Raw genomic sequence first — 19636 nt, forward strand, 5'->3', positions numbered from 1 at the left:
ATTTCTGTGCTCAATTAATTCATTGGTTAATGCACCCAACACCTTGCAGGTGTACAGTACCATAGAAGTGCTGCATACATCTCCCATCATGTCATGCTACTTTTAACCAAGTTATTACAGAGCGGTGAAATTCTTTACAACCTCTGTAGGAAAATAATGATACTGTCTATTTAAATGTCTTAAAGCTGCATAATCCATAATTGTTCACTTTGTGATTTCAGTCGGTTTGTCTTAGCATACTTTTAAAATGCATATCCTGCCTGTGCAGTGTTTGGCAAATGTGTCTGTTTTGTTAAGGAATGGCACATGAAGTGAATGGTGGTTTCTGTCGGTTGTTCACAATAACTGTTCAGTAACGCACTTGCAGTCCTCTGTTGAAGGTACATTGTCTGCTGGCATAGGTGTTACTGTTAACCACCTTCTCGTTCCCTTTTCTTCCCCCCAAAATGTTTGACAGTAACTAATATAAATGTGGTTGTGATGTTGCTTAACTCAGAGAAATCTGTTCTGAAAGGATCTAAACATTCCCCAGTGACGCTTACAGTGCAGATGTTGCAGCTGAGATTTTGGGCATGAGAACCAGAAAGTGAAGCTAATGAGAAACAATCTCTTGTGTTTCACAAGGAGCTGCATCAACAGGGAGCCAGGGAGAGCTCTGAAAAGTCTGGGACTTAGTTTGAAGTTTAACACCTACATGCATGTGCAGTTCTTGCTGCAGTCAATAGCTGTTGCATGCATTTGGATAGCTGGATGGTTTCTGAACTGACTTTGCCCCTCTAAATCCCTTGAGCCAAATCCGAATTTTGACTATGCTAATGCCAATTAAAAGTCAGCAGTGCTGTGTGTGCTGGAGGCAGGTTGAATCACCTACATCCTGGGATAAATGAGCAGGGGGAACTCTGCTTAGCAGAAGTTGTCACTATTTTTTCATGTAGGCAGCTATTTCAGAATATTTACATTAAAAATGAGCTATATATGAATATTTTCAAGTTATCTATTAACTATAGTTTAAATGATAACGGATTGTGCAGCTTTGGCAATTCTAAAAACATTTTTACCATAACAGTGCTACTTATTTAAAATGACTGTAGTTTGCTTAAGGACTTAACGCCCATAGGAAATTAAGGCTAGTGAGGAGATACAGGATTAAAAATAATACAATTCCTTTTTCTCTAGCCCTGTCATAGTGGAAATCCCACATTTTGGATCAATGCGAGGAAAGGAAAGAGAACTAATCGTACTTCGAAGTGAAAATGGTGAAACGTGGAAGGAGCACCAGTATGACAGCAAACACGAAGACTTAACCGAAATACTCAATGGCATGGATGAAGGTAAACATTTTCTCACCTTTGTGCAGGCTTGCTAACATGAGCAGACTAAAGCAACCTAAAGTAAAACAATGCAGGAGATACCTGATTTTGGGGAATGCAGTGTGTTACATATTAAACTAATGGAAAGAGTGTAAAGAGAAATTGTTCAGCAGTGGCCTGGAGACATCCTGAAATGAGTGGTAAGTTGTGGTCTGAAGTCTTGCCAAGTTCAAGCGAAGCTGCACAGTTGCTTTACAGCATGAAGTTGAGAATAATATCCCAGCTGGAGATAAGCGTGTTTCTGCTGCTCAAGCAGGGCCACGTGAAGGTCATTCCAAATGAACGATGAAGTGTAAATATCAGTTATATTAGACTTCCCCACAGATGCAGACCTCAGCCTGTAGACCATTTTTCTTTGAAAGGGTATTGTTAGAGATTGCCTCCCACAAATACACAACCTGCCTTCCTGATGCCGGTCTGGGAAGTCTGGCTCCCTTGTTTTGCTTGGATGTTGCTGTTTATGTCAGAGTCCCTTAAGATGAGAGGACTCAGCTGTACATAATTCATCAGAAGATGCTGTGACAGATGGTGCCTGCAGACACATTGTGGGCAAAGCCAGGCTGGGGCTGCAGTGATCCCTTGGCATCACTGCTTACTTTTCCTAGCAAGTGTTTTTCAGCACTTGTGCTGAAAAACACTTGCTTGAGCTCTTTGCATCTGAGTGTGACTGAAAGAGCTTGTGGTTTGGACTTTGGCTTTCTGTAAGGGTTTATCTATAGGATTTTCTCTGGATAACCTCCTTCAGAAAGTCACAGTGTGGTGGGGTACAAGCTGCAGGAAAGTTCTTTCATGGTCAGCAAAAGCATCTGAAGCAAATGATCAGGCTGTGGATGGCAGCTGTGAGAGGTGTCTGTGAGCAGGCTCTGCCTTTGATCTTGGCCTCTCCTTGTTTAAAGAGGGCAGCCTCACCAGAAGTCATGCTTTGAGAACATGGAAAGGAGAGTAGTGCTGTTGTGAGGGACTCCCTGGATGTCTGAGATTTAGCATTTTTACTGATTTCCTGGTCATCTGGGAATGAGAACAGCAGAATGGGCTTGTGTAGTATTTTCACTTTGAAGTACTTGAACAGCACATGAGCTTGTAAAAATGCAGAGCAACAGCAAAGATCTGCTGCTTACATGATGATGATCTATTGTAGCTATTAATTTCAAAATAAGCATAATAGAACCAATCAAGTAGTAGGGGAGAAACTGCAAATACTGGGTCAGTGAATTTGGAAAAATACAATAAACCTCATCACAGAAGGGTACCTAAAAGCAGTGGAACAGGAAAAAGTGTGAGCATGGCCCAGGATAGTATGGCTTGGGGAAGAATTACTTCAGGATCAAAGGCAGTGCTTGCAGTCTTTCTGAAAGAAAAATCTCACCACACCCCCCTCCTTCTCTGTGCGCTAGCATGAGATAGGAAGTAATGATTTGGCATTTGGGTGAAGTATCGGTGCCTTGTCGGTGGTGAGGTAGTCAGAACTGATCGGCAGCTTGCTTATTTGCTTCATCTGCTTTCCAAACTAAGCTAAGTTCAATTTTGGGATAGGAGATCTGGGCGCAAAACCACTGTTCTAAAGTGCTCCAACTTGCATCACTTACGAAAGAGCTCTCCAGAGGTGCCATATGGCTAAATTCACATTTTACAGAGAAGAGAGCTCAATAAATAAAAACACTTCGAGAGGTGGCAATGAAGCCCTCACTGCTTAGAACCTAAAATAATAAGCTTCACAATTTGGAGCCAGAGTACAACTTTCTCATTTATTGAGGGTTTCAGGTGGCTCTTACCTTCTCAGGAACTGCTGTTTGAGGTTAGCAGGTATATGTACAGCCAGTGAATCACAGAAAGTATGATGGACACTGGACTATTCCCTTAGAGTGAAAATATTTGGCACCTTAAAAGCCAAGCCACAGAAATGCCTTTTCCCAATCCAGGCAATCATTTATGAGAGAGAAAAGAGAAAAAATACTGCAGACACACCCAGAGCATTGTGTTGATTATTCGTTCAGTTCATTTTAGCTTAATCCTTCTCTAGTTAGGAAAACAAAACAAAACCTGCATGAAAATAATACAAGGGTCTTGACAAAATTCTGCTCCAGTTAAATGACACCTTTTCTGTGTGTAAAAGGTCTTCCAAGCAATGACATCAAATTACAGATTTGTAGAATTAAGTGGGGGTTGGTTTTTTCATCTGAATGTTTACTGGTTTGTTACAAATACCACAATTAGACTTGGCTCTGTAGCAGTGTCTTGCATCTCAGAAACCATAACTTTGGAAGAAATTTTATTCCAGGTGTGAACTCTGGAGGCAGAAGTAATCTTTAATTGAAATAAAAAGCAGCCACATAGTCATTTCCAGAAGTTTAGTGTGTCGTTGCAAGAAAAATTCATTTGCACGGTCATCTGTAAATGCTATAACATGCGGCAGGAGTGCCTGTTTTTTCTCTTAAAAGCAATCTGGTCCATTTTGTGTTAGACCTGCTGTGATTCACGAGTTCTTTCCTATCCGTGTAGTGAAGGACGATCAGACTTTATTCCCAGGTCCTTAATATGCTGAATTTTTAAAGATGCAGTTTGCTTCTCTGTTTTGTTTTTCCTGTTTTGCTCTTCCACTTAGTGGGATGAGAGCGAGGACATCTTTGCTCTTCGCCCTCCATGGGGACTGCTGAAAACCTGCCTGTTCTTTACTGGAAGCAGCACCATCTGCTGGAAAACCTCGTCTCAGACTCAAAATAATCCAGAGCAGGAGGCAACACTTCAGGGCACTAAATGCAGGATTAAATAATAGCAGAACTTTGCTTTTTATTGTTGTGAAAGAACAATGAACCATGATGTAGAGACTCATTTTTTCTTTGGTGCCATCAGGTTTCTGCTTAAATAGGTTTTATTCCAAAGATTGTGCTGTGCTTGGGCTAACACAGGGAACTTGGCATTTTTTCGAAGAGGGGGAGTTTGGTTGCAAACACAAGAGTAGCAATTCACAAGTCTTGGCCGTATTACATTTATTTAAACTTGAATAAAGTAAAATAATTTTTTTTGTTTGTTTTTTGTTGGGAAGAAGCTCTCTGTATTGTAATTGGTAAATAGATTGAATTTTCAGCCAGGCTTCTTTTAGATATAACTTGTGTTTGCTTTTTATGTTCCTGCAGCTTTTACAGGTACCTGTAGATAAATTGTGTGCATAAATGCACACACTGAAGTAGCTAATCTTTTGACAGGCATTTGCAAACTAGTGAGTGAGCCAAGAAAGGCAAATATTTGTGGCTACAATATGCTTGCAGATGCACAGTGTGGTTTCAGATGGGAAGGAGGAATTTTTACGTAACTGCTTCTTTGAATCTACAGATCAAACAGGAGTGTGACCTTGTTTATGCTTGGAGTTTGAAATACCACTATAAACCACTCTGCAGTGATTTTGCCACATTTCCAAGAAAAGTTTTTAAACGTGTTGCTGTTAAACTTCATGTTGTACATGGCAAGATAAGAGACTGTGCAAAAACAGACAAAAGAGCACGTAAAGGACATTGCCTTATTTGAGGATGAGACCTCCTCATGGCACTGGGAGCATCTAGTTACGTATGTGAAACACTGAAGCTGGGAGGGTGGGTCTAGTTACCAGCATTTTTAACACGGTCTCACTGCCCTCAGCTTCTCCTTGCCCCTTCCCATGTGCTCTTTCTGCCTCCACCCATCTCCTGTACTTTTCTCCATGTGAGCGCTGCCTCCTGGGTGCCACGTTTTTAGTGCAACAGTTTCTTAATGGGCGCGTCTCTAGGGGGGAAACTGGTATCCTACGCTTGCCTCACCTTTCAGTCTCTGCACAGTGACAAGGTCAGCTCTGCTCTTGCCACTGCTGCAGGAGGGTTGCAAAACTCAGAGAGCTGTTCTGTCTGCTAATTACTGGTGAGATTTGCTTTTTCAGTGCTGGCAAAAGTATTCTAAGGCCCTGGTAAAGGAAATCAGATAGCAGGTCATACAAAGACACCTTGAAGCTCATGAAACAGCACCAGGTGTTCTGTGACTTCTTTTATTCCATTTCCAGTCAGAAGACACTTGCTCTGCGTTACTTTATCTGAAGATAAAAAAGAAAGGTATTAGACATGGGGTGAATCTGATCCACAACTGCCTCTCACCTGACAAAACCGATGTGACTGCTTTCCTTGACCTGAGCCACCCTATGTGAGGTCCCTCTCTGACCATGCAGGATGTGGCTAGGTTTCTCTTCTCCTGTCCAGGAACCTTGACATAATGCTCATGTGGGAGCATGGGCTAGAGGGTGGAGAGGAGTGATCTTCCTCCTCCTCCTCCTCTTCTCCCTCCTCCTCTCCATCTCGTCCGTCCTTCCACCAGCCACCTTAGCATAAGTGTACCATACACTTGGGTGGCAGTGGAAGACATGTATGCATGGAGTATTCACAATACCTTTCTCTTGACTTACTAAAACCTAATGGCCATAGGTGTTCTTTGGGCTGTTAGCACAAATCTGGGAGGTAGTGAGAGTGGGAGACTTCCGAATGCTGCCACTAACCTTCCTGCTTTACGTCTCTCTGCTTTGCCATCCCTAGCTGTAAGATGAGGTGTATAGCACACTGTGGTTAAAAAAATGCTCACACAAAACCCAACCAACCAAACAAAAAATCCTTCGAGGTTTTTAATTGAAACACATTGCATAGGAATGAAGTGTCAGCAACAGAGGAAAATAGTAATGATGATAGCTCTTTCTGTAAAATGCATGAGGTGTGTTCGGGAAATGTGACCTCTCCCAGGACTAGTTTTCCCCGTTTCATTAATTCTGTCATGCTAACGCTGCATTTCTCATGGCAGTCGGGGAGGTAGTTTGATTGCTCATCTTTTGTTTGTTTGTTTGTTTTGTTTTGTTAGAGGGCAACTTTATATAGAAGCTTACATATGTATTATCCAAACATTACCTCCCTATATATAGTCCAACTCCTCTCCATGCCTGACTGTTGTTTTGCCACTCTATTCTTCACATCTTCCTTCCTTCTATAAAGGAGAGCACCTGCCAGGCTCAAAGGATTTTGAAATATTCTTACATAAAATACTAATTTTCTACTTCAGGAGAATTTTAATTATCCTTCATCTCTATGAGCATTTTACAGTGGGTTTAGTCTCTAGCAACGAACAGGAGAATGCATAGGCTTTACCAGTCAAGATTATACCTGCCTGGGAGTTGAAGAATGCTGTTTGTCTCCTGCACAAGCCATTTGCTTCCAGAGGCTGCAGGCAGAATACCTAATTCATTAGAGGGCTTCAGATACCAATCTCTGAGTAAAAGTAAATGGAAGCTGACATTATGATAAGACATTATCCTCTTCTGATAGGTACATATGATCCACAGCAATACTGTGCAATTCAAATCAGCTGCTGAAAGTTTTAAAATGGAAAACTGACATTTTACCAAATCTATATTCTAATTATTTTGGAGCTATAATTGTTCTTACATGTTCAGAGAAGGAAAATGTCTCAGTCACATAAAGAATTTTACAAGTGTCTTTTGTCTTGTCATTTCTAGTCCTCCTGCATTCTCTTGCTGCATCTGATAGCAATATTTTTTAGGAGCAAACTTTCTTCTTTAGGAATGTGGTGTCCTTTTTAAGCAGGAAAATAGGAGTGGAAACTCATGGAGTGCTGGAATGAAACCCAGACAATAGCTAAAGCGGCCAAGTGCAAGAAATTACAGGAGAAATGCATGGCAGTTGTGTAATTATCTCCATTTGTGGATAAGTGTTTATATCACAGGGATTTCACCAGTGCATATATACACATACACATATAGTTGCTTAATTACTTATATTTGTGACATATCACAGAGTTTTCCTCAGTGCATATGTGTCTTCAGCTACTGAATTAGTTAATATGAGTAGATACTCCATGCACCTTTCTGAGCCCTGGGACCCTATGAGCCGGCAATATGGCCGAGAGCACTAATTGTTCATGACCTGTTCCTGTTCCAGTTGCCTCTGAGGATGCATTAAGTTTCTCTAGGAACTGAGGAGCACAATGCAGTTATTTTGGGGCAGATATCTGGAACGGCTGGATGTGGGAAAGGATCCTTGCTATGGTTTCATTGATGGTGCTGGCAGACAGAGCTCTTTCACATCCACAGTTTAACGGAGGGCTCAGTGTCTGGACAGGATAATATGGATGCCAATCTGGAAGATAACTTTCTCAAGTGCCTTAGCTAGGCAAGCTCTGGATTGCACACTTGGTGTGCAGTTAGAAAGTTCATGAACTGACTGATTTCCTGTGGTTTTCTGCATGTCAGAGCTATGTGAGAAGAGGTTGGAAATAAGTATCTTTTGAAGATGTGCACAGAAAGACCCATGCGCTTGTGTGCTGCTGGATATAGATGAGAGAGGAAAGAAGCTTGACCATCTCCTTCAGACCTCCTTGGACTCCCACGCTGTGTGACAAACCTGCCATCCTGCGGCACCTGCTGCAGCAGAGACTGTCACACCCTAGTGCTTAGGTGTTCTGGCAGATGTGTGTCCAGTGCTGTTGGCCCTCATTGTCAAGATTTATGCAAAAGTTCACAGAGCAAACACAAACTTGATAGTTAATAGCACTGAATTTTTTTTTCTCCTGTAGTAAATAAAAAAAAAACAACTTCTCAAGTATTTTAAGGCATATTCAAAACTTCACACTCACAGGTGTGTCTGGTGTGAACCTGGGCAGGTAATGCCTTGAATGTTTTCACTGTGTTTTCTCCCACCAGAGTTGGACAGCGTTGAGGAGCTAGAGAAGAAGCGTATCTGCAGGATCGTCACAAAGGATTTCCCTCAGTACTTTGCGGTGGTTTCACGAATCAAGCAGGAGAGTAATCAAATTGGCCCGGAGGGTGGCGTGCTGAGCAGCACGACGGTGCCGCGTGTCCAGGCGTCCTTCCCTGAGGGTGCTCTAACCAAAAGAATCCGCGTGGGCCTCCAGGTAAAGGTGCCCTCATGTTCATATTCGCAGTGCCCACAAGCGCATTGTTGGTCTTAACACATGAGTGCAGCTAAGGAGCCTGCTGCTCCTTAGTAGTGGCTTGCAAAGTGAGTAATATTCACACCTGAGATCTGAATTGGCATGTGTCTGCCTGGGCATGCTGTCTGCCTCTCGGTGCCCCTCTGGTGCAGGTGATGCACAGTCCTCTTCCCTGTGGCAAAAGCCCAGTTCCCCTTTTATCATCATCTTGAGTATCACTTAGCATCTGAAGAATGGAAAGAAAAGCAAAGGTCTGGGGCCACCACAGCCTCAGTGATACTGTCTGCCATTGTCCTGTTGGCCATGGCTGCCAGCAACTATGAGCTGTACAGCCGCTGTGCAGTCCCAAGTCTCCTGCGGCAAAGTAGCAGCTTGTGATTGGTGTCAGTGGGCTGCCCTTTGCCATAGGAATGTGTTCGGTAAGGATTTCATGCAGCTGTTTGCCAGCTGTTACTGGGTCAAAGACCTCCCATATACATCTGTTGTAGCTTAGGACATTCACCATTGGTGCTTCTAGCGATGGGTGGAATCTGTGAAGAGTGAATAGCTTACTCTCCTTAAACTGCACAGAAAGTGGAGAAATATTCTGTAGGAGGTATCTTTTTCTTTGAGTTCTGTCAATTATCACTTAAAATGACTTAATAACCTGACAAGTCTGATGGGTTCATGAAATAGGGATGCTGGTTTGGATTTCAGTGCTCAGAATTCACACTGGAACATTGCTGTTAATGGTAGTTCACATCTAAAGATGATTAATCTGGAGAAAATGGAAGCTCTGCTATTATAATTATACAGCTGCCTTTCCAGAGTGCTCTAGTGTGAAGGAAGTGCAACACCTCCATGTGCAGTGTTGTGACTGCTGAGATTGCAACGTAGCTATGTATTCTATGCATATCAATACATTGTGCAGTTTGAATAATGCAGCAAGTCACAGGTCAGCCTGATCGAAACAGACTTGAAATAAAAAAAAAAAAGGGGAAATGGGTGCAAAACCCTGTTTCCCATAAGATATCTGTCACTTTTGAATTCAGGTCTTATGTCACAAAAACGACAAAAATTCTGTAACGTTTTTTCCCATATTGGCTATTTTTTTGTTCTTCCCATATAAAGTCAGGAGAACTTTCAAGGCACAAAGTGGAGGTAGAAAATCTGAAATTTGCTTATAGCTCTTCTATAGCTTAATGCGTTCTGTATGAATTTGACCCAAACAAGTATTTCTTTCCTAATAATCAATATTGGCATAGGATAGGAAGCACTGAGTACAGAGGTAAGTCAGAGTACACAGAGTTCCTCGGGAGCACAGATTTGTGTTTGGCAGAGATGTGAGAATCGTTCAGCATCTCCAAGATATAGAGTGTCTAGTCCTCATTTCTCAAGTGCAAAATAAGCATCTTTTTGCATTTTGAAATTGTAATTAATACCACCCATCACTGTAAATTAAAAACAAAACCAACATGCTCTGAAAAACTCTCAGCAAATACTGCGGGCAACGTTCTGAGATTTATAGTTTTGCTTTACAAGTTAGCTATTAGGAAATTGTAAGTGGGTTGCTGAGAAAAATACTAAGCATGAATTGTACTAATAACCACCCTCGAGAGCTATAGGAGAAGGCTGCCTGGGGGAAAAAAGAAATAAAATTCTACAGAAAATAAAAGGAAAATTGAATTATCTTTTGGAAAACAATTCTGCATGTCTATAATCAGTTTGTAGCTCTAGTTTAAATATTTTCCCTATGTTGACAGGCCCAACCAGTTCCAGAGGAGATTGTAAAAAAAATCCTTGGAAACAAAGCAACTTTCAGTCCCATTGTCACTGTGGAGCCAAGAAGAAGAAAATTTCATAAGCCGATAACCATGACAATTCCTGTGCCACCTCCATCGGGAGAAGGTGTAACCAATGGATACAAAGGAGACACGACGCCCAGCCTTCGACTTTTATGTAGCATTACAGGTTAGAGAAAATCGAGCTCTTTGCAAATGTTTCTGTGACAACCATGCCTCTGCGCTCACTCTCATAACTGTACAACTCATGCTTTCCAGAAAGGAAACGTCAGTGTGCTTGGTCCAGTAGAGTTCAGATTAGTTCTCCTGAGCAAAGCCAGATGAGGTCATCTGAAAGGCTCTCGCTGATTCCTTGGGCTCTCAGTCTGGTATCATGCCATTGTAAAAGAACTCTGCCAACAGATGTTAAATGCTATTTTATATTTAGCCAATATTAAGAATTTCAGCCTTGGCTATTAAACATGGTTGTTAGTAAAAGTAGTTTACAGAAGTAATTCTGTCCTAGCTGATATCAAATTCGGGGGGCGCGTTGCTACTGACTTGTAGGTATGTACTTTGCTTACATCATCATCGTTTTCTTCTGTGTAACATATGATGTAATATATAACATGTAGCTCAGCTGTTGAACATTATTGTCTAGGTTCTATTTTTATGTGTGAAGCAAAATAACTTAAAATATTCTTATGTAGTCTGTATATGCCTGGTGTTTGAAAGAAAATCTCCATGGTTTGTATTTACATAGGAGGTACTTCACCTGCGCAGTGGGAGGATATCACAGGCACCACTCCGCTGACATTTTCAAATGACTGTGTCTCATTCACAACCAATGTTTCAGCCAGGTATGGTAACAGAGCTTGCCAAACGCACCTAGGGAGTAGTTTCCCTTGAGTAACAAAGTGTATAGTTGTGGGGTTGTTTTTTGGCTTTCTTTAAGTCTTTTGCAAGACCGCTGAAGCGGTGATGGACCAGGTGCTTCTTTGTCACCATGTATCATCATCCCACACATCCAGGGTTACACATGAAGCTTTGTCCTGGCCTTTTCTGCTGTGGTGATGTCTCCTGGCAATCACACATGCTGTTTCTCTGAAGGCTGTGGTGCCACACAGGGGTTTGTTTTTCTGCAAACAGCAACAGAAAGGGAAAGTTTAAAATGCTCATACAGTAAGAAAATTGGGGGTGGGGGGGAGCTCATAAAAATCTACTTGTTTAAAAAGTTAAAGACATTCAGTTTCTGGCTGTGGGCTTTTTAGTTGAAAATTACATAAAATTACTTTCACAAAAATATAATTTGCCAAAAAATGGTGGTTTGAAATGAACTTTGGTGGACTTAGTGGACTTACATGCTGATTGGAGGCATTCAACAGGATCTATACAAATCATGCATCCTAGCGGAGAAAATTCATGGTATGCCAGGTAAAGAGTTTATCATTCAGTACATAACGCTTGCACCTATAAAAAGCTCTGTAAAGAGAGAGAATTACTGAAAGAACCAAATAGGTTAGGGCTGAAATATTGTGGAAAGACATATACAAACTACAAATTAAAATATTTATAACTTGTATCAAAATTGTCATCAAACTCTTAATCAGAAGATGAGAAAATAACAATATAACATCTGTCTCTTTCGGAAACTTCACTGTGGACATATTTGGTTTCAACCTATATGAGAGATGTGATTTTGCTGTAAGTATGTGTTATAAAGGAGGTTGTTTTAGGAAATCAAATGTATGGTGAAGCATCAGCACATTACAATTTGTATGGTGTATGGTCACAAGAAATACAATTTCCCCGCTTTGGCTTTAAATGAGGCTTAAAATAGACAGTTTTATGAGATACCAGTGTGAGAAGGGTCAAATAAGTATATCAACATTTCAATGCCAGGTTATTCCCATTTTTGGATGGGTAAAGCTCGACTGAAAGTAGAAGGAAAATTACAACTTTGGAAAGTCTGCAAGGACAGTGTGCATGCAAAACAGCCAAGGATCACAGGACATGGTTTCTCTTTATTTAAAGGCATAAGCAATGTTTGAGCATAATGAAAAGTTGATTTAATGGTTTGCGTTTTCCCACTCAGGTTTTGGCTTGCAGACTGCCATCAAGTACTAGAGACTGTTGGTCTGGCAACACAGCTTTATAGAGAATTAATATGTGTTCCTTATATGGCAAAGTTTGTGATATTTGCCAAAATGAATGACCCTGTGGAATCCAATTTGCGTTGCTTCTGCATGACTGATGACAAAGTGGACAAAACTTTGGAGCAACAAGAGAACTTTGAAGAAGTTGCAAGAAGCAAAGACATTGAGGTATATTTCATACTCACAGCCAGCTTCCTCCTTGTAAATGGACAATGTGTTTTCCAAGTGGCAACAGGTCCTGCAGAAGCCCCTTTAAGCCCAGTTAAATAAAGGTTTCACAGCAAGGCTGTGTCAAAAAATGTCTTGAAAGGAGGCCAAAAAAAGGACAAGATTGTCTCCAAATGGATGCCCCAGGCCAGTCTGCAGTGGGGGATTAAATATGCGCTGCTGTCAAATAGCCCTGGTTGGGCTTTGGAGACAGCTGACCTTTCCTTGTCATTGGCCCTGCAGACGCAGTCATAAGTTGAGCTGGTTTGTGGTGAATATGTAGACACCAACTGTCTGCACTCATAATACCTTGCCATAATGCACAGTGATTTTCTAATTTGTTGTTGAATTTAATCTGAGTGAGGACTTGTGCTAAACTGAGGATCTATGAAGGGGGAAATTGTCTACTAGGGATCTACTATGAAAAGAGGTTTTATTGACTTGTATTTATTGCTTTCTTAGGTTCTGGAAGGAAAACCTATTTATGTCGATTGCTATGGAAATCTGGCCCCTTTGACTAAAGGAGGACAGCAGCTTGTTTTTAATTTTTATGCTTTCAAAGAAAATAGACTGCCATTCTCTATCAAGGTAAAAGCAAAACAAACCAAATAATTCTGCTGATGTTCCCTCTCCCCCACCCAGTGATAACACTTTTTCAGACTGATAGGACTAACTTGCCCTGAGGCTGTAAGTGTCAGTGTTTAATATGTGAATAACGTGGTGAGGGTGCTTTGCATGAAGCCACAAAAGAGCCGCTGGCAGGGCCGGGGCCAGAATACACATGATATGGATTCACAGCCTTTTATTAAAACTGTATCTCAAGTAAGACTCCAGAAGATTACCAGTAGATCACTATTTCCCAGGGACTAAGCAAAGGAGATGCATTCAATAACATACTGTACAGTGGAACAGCCTCCAAAAAGTGTGCACAGACTGTTCACGTCTAAATTACCATGAATGGACTCTCACTTTCTTTAGCCTTGTCATAGCTGCTGTGCAAAAGAAGTTTTTAAGCATTTTTGGTGAGCACATGTGCAAAACGTGGCAGAAAAAAAAGGTGAACAGAAAATGTCTCTCAGTAATACCCCAGCATGAAACTGTTTGGTTGGGCTCACTCAACATCTTGTCTTCCATGGATGCACCATCGGAGAGCTTCAGATTGACCTAGCTCTTTCGTGGCAACACCTTTTCTCCTTCAGCATCTGAGGCTGAGCCCCAGCTCAGTAATGTTGGTCTTTACCTATTAAATAGCTTCTTGTGGAAAGAAACTCCTGAGAAATTCTCCAGAAACCTCCTTTAGGTATCTCAATTACTACATATTACTACACTGTACTAAAATTTCTTCTCTAGGTAAGAGACACCAGCCAGGAACCTTGCGGTCGATTATCGTTTTTGAAAGAACCAAAGACTACAAAAGGACTGCCACAAACAGCTGTTTGCAACTTGAATATCACCCTGCCAGCACACAAAAAGGTATTTGTTAGGAGAAGTAAACATTTTTGTTAGGGTTCTATTTTTGCTCCTTTAGTTTTTGGTTGTGTTCCCCCCGCCCCCCGATCCCGCTAGTGATAACCCTCTGAAATGCCAGTAATGAGAATGCTTTGGAATATGTAAAGGCTTTTTAAATTTATGTTTTATTGGTTTCCTGTGTGTAGAACACTTTTAAAGTCTTTTGTTACTGTGGTGTCAAGTTCCTATAATTTTTATGATTCTGTTTACAGCTCATGCTTCAGCCTGCAAGTCATAGGTTTATGCTTTCAGTAATGTCATGTGTTGATTTGCATTGGGTGTTAAGATTTTTTTTTTCTTTTGTGTTGACATTTTGGATTTGCTTTGCCTTATAAATCAGCTTGCATTTTGTGCTCCCAATTTGGTCCTTTTCATATCCTGATATTCTTTTCCCTGCTGTCCATTATAATATTCCTTGTCTCTGCAATGCATCTTGGGACCAAAAGGAAACAGAGTCAGATCAAGATGATGAGGTAATATAAACACTGTCTTCTGTTTTTATTTCCTTCAGATTTAGTGAAGAAAAGTAATATGTTATAGAAAAAATAAACAACTATTTTTAACTATAGCATTGAAATGATACCTACGGAATAACCATATCCTCGAGATCTGATGGTCTGTTGCAAAACAGTAGAAGTGCACGAATGTGGAAAAAACATGATTATATATTATGAAATTAAACCAAGCACTGAATAATAGCAGTCTTAAATTTAACTCGTTTTCTTCTGAAAAAGGATATAATTATAAAATTCAGACCAAGTCCATTTTTGGCAAAACCAAGAAGAGTTTAGTGGATATGATTTTACCTCTTGGAGTAATACTGCCAATGCTTTGGTACCTTGTATTTCTGAGAAGGACAGAAGAATTGCTGAGGCCACAATAGTGGCCTATAATTTTTTTACTCCTGAATATAACTTGGAATCTTCTGAAAAAGCAAAATAGCCAAGAGCGATTTCTAAATAGTATGTACAAATCTATTTTAAAATAAACCTCAGATATTTGCAGCTTAAAATCCACTGTTTTCTGGAAACTGCAATGTTAGATTGTCAGGAAATTGAGTGGGTTTTATTCATTAGCGGCAGTAATAAATGAGATCACCTTATAAAAGAAACTACATAGATGTATCCCGTTTTCCTAGCAGAAAAGTTTTCTTCTCTTCCTGGTGGCAAATAAACAGCAGTAGCCACCTGCTGATTAAAATAAAATTTAAAAAAAAAAAAACAAAAAACAAAAAAACAAAAAAACCACCAAAAACCAAAACACTCCTTACATGTCAAAAAATAATAATAGCAACGATATCACTTTGTCTCCACAGGATTTGTTCCCCGGTAGCTATTACATAGCTAGAACAACAGTTTTCTTTCTAAACAAACCATATTTTTAGCCACATAATCAAGTGAGCTGATCTCTGCAGGATGTTTAATATTTAAGACACCACACTAACAGCTATGCCACTGAATGCAGTGACTTACGATGCAATTTATTAGTTAACAATAGTCGTCTGCTTTCTAATCTGCATCTTTGCATTTTGTGCCTATTAAACAAATCCCCTCCCATGCCTTTTTTGTCCTTAATGTATTCACTTTAAAGCCAGTGTACATTGTGGTGTATGTGCTTTCAGGGCAACTTAATTTGGGGAGAAATATTTGATCAATCTAAGTTGTACTCTTATGAATGTTTTATGTCTGTATCTGTAGTCTTTTGTGTTGATCTCCTGTTTCTAGCCAAAGGTGCTTTATTTTACAGAGAATGAACAGTATCATAGCATTTCGAGTAGTGTGAAGCAGTTTATTAAGTGATAATGAGATAATATAGTATTGAGATACTTTAAGGCAGGGTCATGAGCTACATCTGCTCTCTAAGCTCTTCTACCTGATAAGCAGAGACATCGTGAGCAGGAATGAACCCTTGGGGTCACCTCTTAGGATTGCGGTCCCTTCCCTGCTTGCTCCAGAAGGGTAGTCATTCACAGCAGGTTTCTGCCACCTCCAATAGCCCCGCTCCCTGCTTCACAGTGCCTGACATTCATTACATGGCAGACAGGAATGGAGACTGGCTCTGTCCATTCCCTGCCTGCTTGCCCAAATTTGGCTCCAGCATGCCTTCCTGAAGCTGAACGGAAAGATCCGTTCTCCTTTGTGGGGATGGGTACCACAAAATGCGGCCCATCGTGCTGAGGTTTGGTGATTGTTGTGTTGGAATGGGGGATAGCGGTACTAAAGGCACTAAACAGTACTATGTTTTGTTGTAGACGGAGAAAGCTGACCGGCGCCAGAACTTTGTCTCCCTTGCTTTACGTAAGCGCTACAGCTATCTGACTGAGCCTGGAATGAGTGAGTTGCTCTTACCAAAGTACTAAACCATACATACATGATTTTTCATAAGAAGAGACATTTTTTCTATAAACGTTGTATTTGGTGTCACTCTGGGGGTGGGAAAAAAAAAAAAAAGACAAAACCACCAATCTAAAACAAAACTCTTGGATGGTCTGTGAACTCTTGTGTTGTGAGAGCTTGAAAAATCCTGACTGGCAAATGATATGTGTTAGTTAAGTAAAAATAAAATAATAGTTTTTGAAATGCCATGTAGCTCCGGAGTAGGAGGATTGCAAATTGCTTTCAAAAAGAGTCTGTTCTTCCCTTTGAAAGGTTAGAGTGAGCTGCTGTAGAAATGAATGTTATGCAAAAGTTCAGCCAGGCTGGAGAATGCCATTCAGATAAGTGCTTAAATGTTTAGATGCTTAGCCAAAATGGACTCTCTCATACTTTATATTTTACCTCTTCTTTCTCCTCCCCTTCCTTTTTTCCTCTGTTGCCCTGCAGATGCTTTTTATTCCCTGGCATCACACATTGCTTCCTCTTAAAGTTATGTTCCCGTTGACCAGATCTGTGGCATTCCTTTCCTTCCCTGTTACATACAATAATGTATTTAGCTTAGCTTTTCTTGCCTCGCCTCTCCTGTCTGAGGTTGACTGCTATTGTTTCCCATTCCCGGGCTTTTTCTTGCCTTTTTTTCCCTCGTGGCTTCTCAGTTGCTACCCTGCAACAGACCTTTTGATATAATTCCATAAAATCCATAGACAGACTTCATCGGGTCTTGGGAGCTCCCACTGGATGGCTGCTGTTCAGTTATCTTGTAAGATCTGTGGCTTCTTTGGATCAGATGTGCTCCAGAATATATTACACTTCTCAGGCCTGGAAGAAGACTTCAAGCATATAACATCTGAAGAAGCTATCAGATCTGCTGAGACATCTTGATGGACTTGTTAAGGTATCGTCAAAGACTTGATGGGAACTGAGAGAGAGGGAATAGAAAGTTGCTTGAAACAAGTTTGATGACTCTGTATGTTGCTTACAATTAGTTTTTCAGGTGTCATTGGGGAAAAAAAAAAAAGTCTTATTCGTTCACCAAAGGTCCATTAAGTCTCATTTGCAAAAAGCTGCAGGGGAAAAAAGGTAAACCCACTTGAGCTGTACACAAAAAAAAAAAAAAAGATGAGTTAACACAGTAAAGTTCCTGACCGTTCTTTAACTATTCTATCCCTTTTGGCAATGCTTACTACTTAAAGCTGTGAGCTACCCAAAAAGGGTATGCAAAAATGAGTGCATTTGCCAGGAGAGGTTGTAGATAGTGGTTTGGCCACCAGCCTGATGACCACCTCCTGTGCGCATGGAGCAGGTAGTCAGCCACTGCCACTACCACCTGCATCGTGCTGGTGCGAGGGGAGGATGTGGTCTTTGAGGTACAGCTCTTCCAGAGAGCACACACTGCCCAACACAGAGCCAAGACTGCTGCTGTGGCTGCTTTACACTGCTTTACACTGCTTTACACTGCTTTACACTGCTTTACACTGCTTTACACTGCTTTACACTGCTTTACACTGCTTTACACCGCAGGATGTTTGCACCAGTGATTAGATATGAGTGATGAACCTCTACCTATTTCCAGTGAATTTCATGGGACAGTTCCCACAGTTGTGGTAGCAGCAGGGGTTGTGCTTTTCACTCACGCAAGCGCATACAGATTTTTTCCCTCTGCACCCCTGCCAGTGCTAGTGCAGAAGGGAGTAAGGCAGGTGGGATATTCCCCCGCCTCCCTGTCCTTACCCCTGCCCAGGGAAAGGGACAAAGGGCCTCTCAGCTGTTCCCAGCAGCGAGGTCCCCAAAGAGGAGAGCTGCTCCTCTTAAAACCTGCTGTTTATTTGCAGCTGAAGAGGAACAAGGCTGAGCAGGGGCCACTTGTATGGGTTCACTCGGTGCTTTCAGTTGCCAGCTGCAAGCAAGGAAGTGTACTTTGGTGCACAGAAGGTAGTAACTAGCATCTGTTTTCTGATAAAATCTTGGATGCAGAGTGATGGAAACTGTTTAGGCCAAGAGTGTCCAGTAGCCAAAAAGGGCTGTTATATAAACCCACTCTTTAGAATATTATTCCACTCTAAATTCTTGCATGGTTGTGGGGATTTCTTTGCTATTTCAAAATAGTAAAATTGCCCAGCTCCCTGTTGTTTTGAGTTATGTCATAGCTGCACACACTGGTAAATTACTCAGTTTTCTTTGTACTGATTCTTCTTTTCAGTTGCAATAAGGAGCACAGAAAAAACATTTTAAACATGTCTGAATCTGTGATTTAGCAGGGGAAAGAGCAGCTAAAAGGGGAGCCTGTTGGTTTGGTTGCCTCTCTAGCCAGTTGTGGTAGACTGGCTCATCACAGTGCAATGGGGTCCCTGTAAAGACACTTCCAAACACAAACTGCTGAACAAGTTGCTTTGTTCTTAGTTCTTTTCAGAATGATTTTGGGGTTTGTTTCTTGGACTCGGGACTCTATGAACTTTTGGTGAATGTTAGTAGCTGCTGCTAATTAATCTTCCTAATGAAGTCTAGCTCATTTAATGAAGTACACTATGTTTTCTTCTTTGGGGGAAAAAGATGGATGTTTGCACTTAATAAAATTGCAAGGAAAAATGGGTGTTTCTTGACATAGGCTATGCCAGTCAGGCCTAGTATTCAAGCTCTCTTCAACCTAAATGTTCTCATACTGCAATATCACCAGCCATCCACATCGCCTTCTGGGCTTCGATTGGCTTCTATAGGACCAGCACATTTCTCCTTGCAGGATATGGACCTGTGGTATATTGAATATTCACTACTCTCTAAGATTGTGTGTGCTTTAAGCTTAACAGTTTAGTATCAGCCTTGTTAAGTTTCTTTCACTGTAACTTACTGTCTGTCTATAAGACAGATTAAGCAGGTTTGACAAATTACTAGTGTAACTTCAGAGAAAGGTATGCTGAGTAAGTTGTTTGGATATTTTAGCTCCATTTCGAATTCCAACTTTAAAGAAAAAAAAGCCCTCTTAAGTTACTTTCAGTGTCAACTCTCTGAATGTTATTGCTGTATCAGAGGATATGTATGCTGTAATGGGATTCCCAGAAATACTGTCTTCTGGGCGGAGTACCTCCTGTGATGCAAAATGTGCTTGATGATGATTTTGTTCGAAACGCCTGTGAATAAGCTGAGTGTTCTGGGGGATGATCACAGTTAACAGGTTTGTCCTTGCCAGGAAGTTTTTGCGTATTACATTGTTCTTTGACTGCTTTTCTGATGTTACCTTTTGAGAAATGTAAAGTTGAACAGGTCTGTCTTTGAGCTGATACAAGAAATCT

General features: G+C 41.0%; 1 protein-coding gene across 2 annotated transcripts in view; it reads left to right on the plus strand.

Moving 5' to 3' along the window:
• Positions 1-19636, plus strand: part of ANK3 (ankyrin 3) — a gene marked incomplete at both ends in the record, with an annotated part of 204765 nt that overhangs the window by 154090 nt on the left and 31039 nt on the right. For both annotated transcript variants that reach the window (XM_082002335.1, XM_082002336.1), the window contains 9 exons: positions 1177-1331; positions 8092-8303; positions 10085-10292; positions 10866-10962; positions 12198-12426; positions 12928-13053; positions 13816-13938; positions 14421-14447; positions 16226-16307. In XM_082002335.1, coding sequence (XP_081858461.1) covers positions 1177-1331; positions 8092-8303; positions 10085-10292; positions 10866-10962; positions 12198-12426; positions 12928-13053; positions 13816-13938; positions 14421-14447; positions 16226-16307 — 1259 coding nt within the window. The remainder of the gene's footprint in view (positions 1-1176; positions 1332-8091; positions 8304-10084; positions 10293-10865; positions 10963-12197; positions 12427-12927; positions 13054-13815; positions 13939-14420; positions 14448-16225; positions 16308-19636) is intronic.

Source organism: Phaethon aethereus (assembly GCF_964289735.1).
Source record: "Phaethon aethereus genome assembly, chromosome: 7".
Classification (NCBI taxonomy): Eukaryota; Metazoa; Chordata; class Aves; order Phaethontiformes; family Phaethontidae; genus Phaethon; species Phaethon aethereus.